This window comes from Myzus persicae, unplaced genomic scaffold (assembly GCF_001856785.1).
Source record: "Myzus persicae strain clone G006 unplaced genomic scaffold, MPER_G0061.0, whole genome shotgun sequence".
Classification (NCBI taxonomy): Eukaryota; Metazoa; Arthropoda; class Insecta; order Hemiptera; family Aphididae; genus Myzus; species Myzus persicae.
The window spans coordinates 1-5,978 of record NW_019101691.1 but is presented as its reverse complement, the minus strand read 5'-3'; the positions used below and the strand labels follow the sequence as shown (position 1 = coordinate 5,978).

The 5,978-nt window shown below is 26.9% G+C and overlaps 3 protein-coding genes across 3 annotated transcripts; 1 reads left to right on the top strand and 2 right to left on the bottom strand.

The window, feature by feature from the left end:
* The first annotated feature begins 484 nt into the window (after positions 1-484).
* Positions 485-2,241, top strand: LOC111030154. Its single transcript, XM_022309529.1, has 2 exons — positions 485-670; positions 1,615-2,241. Exons 1-2 carry the CDS (start codon positions 485-487, stop codon positions 2,239-2,241), a joined length of 813 nt encoding a protein of 270 aa, XP_022165221.1.
* Positions 2,242-2,457: 216 nt separating this feature from the next.
* Positions 2,458-2,989, bottom strand: LOC111030153 (putative nuclease HARBI1). Its single transcript, XM_022309528.1, has 2 exons — positions 2,974-2,989; positions 2,458-2,846 (listed from the first exon to the last, which is right to left on the bottom strand). The coding sequence occupies exons 1-2, from the start codon at positions 2,987-2,989 to the stop codon at positions 2,458-2,460; spliced, it is 405 nt and encodes a 134-aa protein (XP_022165220.1).
* Positions 2,887-5,578, bottom strand: LOC111030152 (putative nuclease HARBI1). Its single transcript, XM_022309526.1, has 4 exons — positions 5,514-5,578; positions 5,239-5,386; positions 4,381-4,574; positions 2,887-3,302 (listed from the first exon to the last, which is right to left on the bottom strand). The coding sequence occupies exons 1-4, from the start codon at positions 5,576-5,578 to the stop codon at positions 3,098-3,100; spliced, it is 612 nt and encodes a 203-aa protein (XP_022165218.1). The 3' UTR covers positions 2,887-3,097.
* Between the last annotated feature and the right edge of the window lie 400 nt (positions 5,579-5,978).

The window sequence follows — 5,978 nt, the reverse complement described above, 5'->3', positions numbered from 1 at the left end:
CTCTTTTTTTCCATAAATCTAATAGTGGAAACTTATAATTTTCTGGTGGTACCCATAGATCAGTTAATACCTAATAAGAATTGATTGCATATCAGGGGGGCGGTTTTGAAAGAGTGAGTCATCTGACATATAACCACTTTTCCCATCTCATTTCATTCATTTCATAATCTCGCAATGAGAAGATATTTGAAGCCACCGTAGTCACCGATCTCATCTCACGAATATCATTATGATATCATAAACTCACTTTACTTGGATGAATAAATAAATAGATTTTTCTACCATGTGTTTACGTTAATTTGATAACAATTAAAAATGATAATATCTATAAATAATATTAAAATAATATTAATTATTGCTTATTTGCTTATTCTTTTATGAATGTTATGATATACTTTTTGTACACGGTTTGGCGGTTACAAAAAAGCGTTTTAAATTTTGATTTATTAATTATCAACCAGTTTAACCCGTATTAACTTAAAAAATGGCACGTATAAGTGAAAACCAGAAAAACGTCATGGCAGATTTTTTTATTCTCAACCGTAAACTTATTGAAAATAAGTTCAGTGATTCGTTCACATTTGAACACGGTGAAAGGTTGTGGAATGAATTAGCTGAACTTTTGAATGCTAGTGGAAAAGCTCAAAAAGATGTCAAAAAGTGGAAAAAAGTAAGTGTATATTATAGTAACCACTAACCAGCTAGATTCTTATATTTAAATTTTTTTTTGAATTTTTGCTAATTTGTATTTTAATTGAAGTATTAATTCTTCCAGTCTAATCTATATAATCAATGTGTGTGTTTTTCATAGTAGATATTGGATCCACCCACATAACATAATATAGGTTTAATAATGGTATTAGTAAAGCTGGGCAATTTAGTCACTTTTTTCAACTATTTAAAGTTAAGTTATACTTTAATATAAAAAGTAACGAAGTTTGAATATTAGTTAGTTTCTGATATTTACCAAATTCCTATCTTAGTTAGAAGTTAGTTTTTTTTTAGTTGAAAATATAAATAAACAACATTTTTTCAAATGTAATGTATTACATAAATTAATTATTAATTAGGTAGGTAGGACGATAACTAACTTGAATTATTGGTAATGAATGAAAAATTTAATTGACCTGTCTACTGATAATTGTTGCAAATGTATAAAATAAGTAGATAATAGCTTTAATTTCTTGGAATATTAGTCATTAGAATATAGAAAGTATTATAAAATAAAAAATTGAAAAATGCTTAAGATAGATCTCGACTAATCTTAATTTAAGTAATACTTTTTCTTTTCTTGAGCCAAAGTCTCATTTATAAATCTCATTTGGGTCATAAATTTAGCTTAAGCAATACTTATTCTTAATAAGCATCGACTATGAATATATTCCCTTAGTAGTTTTTATGTTAAAGTAACATTAGTTAATATTTAAAGTAGTTGAAAAAAATGACCAACTTGTACAGCTTCAGAAGTGACATGGTACAATTTATAACAAAGTACTACATCATGTATGCCTCAAAGAAATATATCTCATTTAATAATTATTAATCATTCAAGTTATTATAATATGTACAAGGTACAACATACTAAAATATTAAAAATGTATATTAATTTTCTAGACTTGGGATGACCTTAAGAGGACTATAAAAGACAAAGCTGCCATAGTAAAACGAGAATCTCTGAAAACTGGAAGTCAACCATCAACTATAATTCTTTCACCACTTGAAAGCAAAATCGCTGACATAATTGGGGAAGTATTGATTAGTGGAGATCCAATAGTACATGAGATAGGTATCAATCAAGCTGAAACTTATGTGCACATTAACCCGGTGTCTCCTGATCAAAATCAATCATCATCCAACTGGAATACAGTTAATGTACATAATAATAGTATTGATACTGATATGATTCTTCCTGAAAATGTTCCTTTAAAACAAAATATTGCAAAAAAAAAAAAAGCTTCACGTACATACACTGATGCTTTTGAAAGTGGACCGAGTTATGAAGAAATGATTAAGCAACAGAAAAATTTAGCTAATGCCACTGTGAATCAAGCTGTGCAAATGGAACGTATAGCATTAGCTTTGGAAGAAAGAAATGTAATAGAACGGGAAAGAAATGGAATAGAACGTGAAAGAAATATTATTTTAGAGCAGAAATACTCTAAAAAATATCAGCAAACCCACAGTCCCTTAAATATAGATTATGAAGATGTCAGTGTGATTGGCATTAACGATTTAGAGTAGTTTTTTTTTTTAAATAGCTTACATATTGTACATATTTTGTACTGTGAAAAGATCTCGACAGTTAATTTTTTTTTGTTTTAATTTTGTTACAATATTGAACATTTATTTTAATGTAACTAAGTCTATACCATTGTTATGTTTAATTTTTATGAATACCAAGTATGGTTTTTGTTAGTACTATTTAGTATTGTTACCTATATTTTTATATCATTGTTATTATTGTGTAAAATATTGATCTAATAGTTGTTGACGTGTCTGTCGACCAGCATTTAATAGCTCTTCAACTTCTTGTTCATGAGTTTCTTCGTCTTCATCCTCTTCTTCTTCTTCATTGTCATATTCAGGTAGCTCAACATTATTATGTATAGCGAGGTTATGTAAAACAGCACACGTTATTATTATCTTGGAGGCTCTTGTTGGTTTATAATGCAATGTGCGATCCTTTAATAGGCATCTCCAACGTTGTTTCAAAACCCCAATGCACCTTTCAACTGTACAGCGTGCACGTTTATGTCTTATATTGAACCGGTGTTCAGGTGAATGAACTTGATGATTTCCTAGAATAGGAGTCTTGCACCATGGTTCTAAAGGGTAACCACTGTCACCTATAAAAAAAATATAGGTGGTATTTTGGTTAAGCTCTTTTAAAAATATATATACTTCTATGATAATTATGAACTTACCAATGAGAAATGTGTTATTGGCATTAGTTTCTAATAAATGGGCACGAACAGCAGAGTTCTTCCATATATATGCATCATGACTACGGCCTGGATATTTTGCATTGATTGATAATATTTTTAAGTCAGCATCTGTTACCTATGAATAACATTTGCTTGCAATTTATTAACAATACTTACTCTAGATTTGGGTACATATCAATTTGGATAGTTAAGACAGTTAAGTTACTCACTATTTGACAATTGATCGAATGATACTGTTTTCTGTTAATATATAAATGTTCTTGATACAATTCATCAATTTCATTGGGTGGTGTAATAGCTATTTGTGTGCCATCTACTGCACCAATTGTATTTGGTATATTAAATTTTTCTAAAAACCTTATGGAATACAATAATCAATGTATGTAATTAATGCATCATAAAAAAAGACTTTGACATTCAAGAACTGATTGAAACATTTCAAACAATAGCAAATTCTTAAAATCAAAATATATAAGTAGAGAATATAAGTGGAGTATATATTTATTTTATTCCTTGTAATATACTAATATCAATCTACTTGAACTTGATTTTTAATTTATTTTACACCATTAATATACATATGAATTTTTTAATTTTATTTTTTTTATCATACCTACTTACTTATTTATTTAAATTAATCATCATAAAATATAATGTAGGTATATCAAACAACAAAAGAATATTTATACCCTTTCAAAAGCTAAGGTTGTGCCAAAAAGGTGAGATCTATGTACAATTTTTAACAATAATAAACAATTTAATATATATATAGTATACGGAATAAAAATAAGGATATAATTTATAAAATAGTTAAATGATTAAAATTTAATTTACAAACAAAATTTTTAAACAAATTAAATTAACTTAAGTTATCTAAATTAATATTATAAGTTGTTTACATAAATGTGTACCTTTGTTAATTTAACTTTGTTACCTAACTGCGGTATTAATGTATTATACACTTTGTTATATAGGTACCTATTTAAATTAGTGTTTATGTTTTATACATTAATAGTAGAATATTTTTGAAATATTAATTAAACACTGGGTACTCTAAATTCATAACATAATAGATTAATTGGGTATAACCTTGGCTTGTCAAGGATTAATCGCAATATACAATTTAAAGTAGAAATCAGAGCAGCCAAATGTATTTTATAAGTATTTTCAATGTATATAAATTTAAATACATGGGTACAATAAGTTATTTTATTTTTATATTTATTTTTTTAATGTTTATCATCAAATAGAAAATTTATTTTTTATATTTTAATTAGTTTTCAAGTCCTTTGTATTTTATGTGAATGAGGCCTTAAAAAATAAAAGCTCCTGAGGCTGCTTTTGGTATGCTAGACCGACTCAGGTACAAGGTACCTTCCATTAATATACAAAGTTAGAATTTCTACTATTTTTTTTTTTTGTACATAGTACATACCGGCGTTTATTCCTCGCAATTTGTAAAGGAGCTGTTGGAAATTGAATCCATTCATTGGCAACATAGTTTACTATGACGTCCGTAAATTCTTTTAGGCATTTAGATACCATACTCCTAGAAACAAGTATGTACGGGTTTTCTCCTATACCAGTTTGATAGCTACCCACAGCACAAAAATGTATAGCAATAAGTACCTATAGGGAATAATATGTTGCATTTAATTAAAACATATTTTACTCAAGACTGGGCAAGTTAATGATTTTTTTTAACTCAGTTAAGTTAAGTCAAAAATGTTTTGTTAAATTAAATTAAAAGTTAAGTTAATTTATTTTTTTAATATATCAATTAAGTTTAAAGTTAAGTTAACAAACTTTTGTTAACTTAATTTCAATTAATAAGTTAAGTAATAATAAAAAAAAAATTCATTGAAAAGGTTTTAAAATAAGTGAAAATCACTTGTATAGTAGGTAATATATTATTATCTATGAACATAATATATTAATATGATGTATATAATTTAAAAACTGTTGTAGGGCTGTATCATTTTATAGCTCTATTTAATATTTATATTTCACGCTGGAGTGTTGGTTGATTTAAATTTTAGTTTAAATGTGCTTACTTTATTGTTTAACTTTTACAATTCAAAAATAAATAACTCAAAATTAACTTAATTGGTAATATTAAAAAAGTAGAAGTTAATTTTAAGTTAACGTAGATGGAAATGAGTTAAGTTAATTAAAACAGCGAACTAGTAAGTTAAGTTAATAAGTTAAAATTAACTTAACTTTTAACTTATTAACTCGTTAATGCCCAGCCTTGAATTTTTACTATATTGTCAATAAGTTATTCGGTACTAACCCTTCTTGTCAAAGATAAACTATTTGGCCGTTGTTTAATGGTCATGTAAGGCCTTACTTTGGCTATAATATAACGCACACAATCCTTTGATAATCTAAAGTCCTTTATAAATTTGGTATCACTTATGAGGAATGGGTCTTCAGCATCTCTTAAAAGTTAAATATACAAACATTATTAGTAATTAATATTTTAATGACTGAATGGTAATTAAGAAATACGAGATGCATATAGAATTATAATTTATAGAATGTTTAGGTGGGTAAGTAGGAATTTACCGCATTTGTTGTCTATATTGTACTCTTCTATGTCTTGGATTAGGAATTCCAAAAAGTAAAGCCATTCTGAAAACTAGTAAGTACCTTGTGAACCTATTCAAAAATTGAATATTCATAGTAAGATTTTAGAATTAATTTTCATTTATTACATGTTTATCAGTTTATCATGTAGTTTTCACAATACTCGGGTGCCTTTTAATAAGTGAGATGATTGAGAATAATTATAGATATTAAGGTACATTTCATTAATATCACCATTTACATTCATTTCACCCATAATTATCATTCCATATCACGTTTTTAAAACACCCTTATACTCACGGCATTCATTTCATCTCACTCACCACTATCATTTTTCACAACACCTAAAATACACGGTATCACGTCATCTCATCTCATTTAATCACTCTCACTCATTCAAAACCGCCCCCCAGCATTCAATAATTTATTAATTATAATTATAAA

Bases quoted from the DNA above. Each gene is read 5' to 3' on its own strand.
- LOC111030152 (XM_022309526.1), bottom strand. From the start codon at position 5,578: ATGGCTTTACTTTTTGGAATTCCTAATCCAAGACATAGAAGAGTACAA. The intron at 4,575-5,238 runs GTTAGTACCGAA...TATTCCCTATAG, and splicing joins GTTTATCTTTGACAAGAAGG to GTACTTATTGCTATACATTT. The intron at 3,303-4,380 runs GTATGTACTATG...GTATTCCATAAG, and splicing joins ATTGCGAGGAATAAACGCCG to GTTTTTAGAAAAATTTAATA.
- LOC111030154 (XM_022309529.1), top strand. From the start codon at position 485: ATGGCACGTATAAGTGAAAACCAGAAAAACGTCATGGCAGATTTTTTT. The intron at 671-1,614 runs GTAAGTGTATAT...TTAATTTTCTAG, and splicing joins ATGTCAAAAAGTGGAAAAAA to ACTTGGGATGACCTTAAGAG.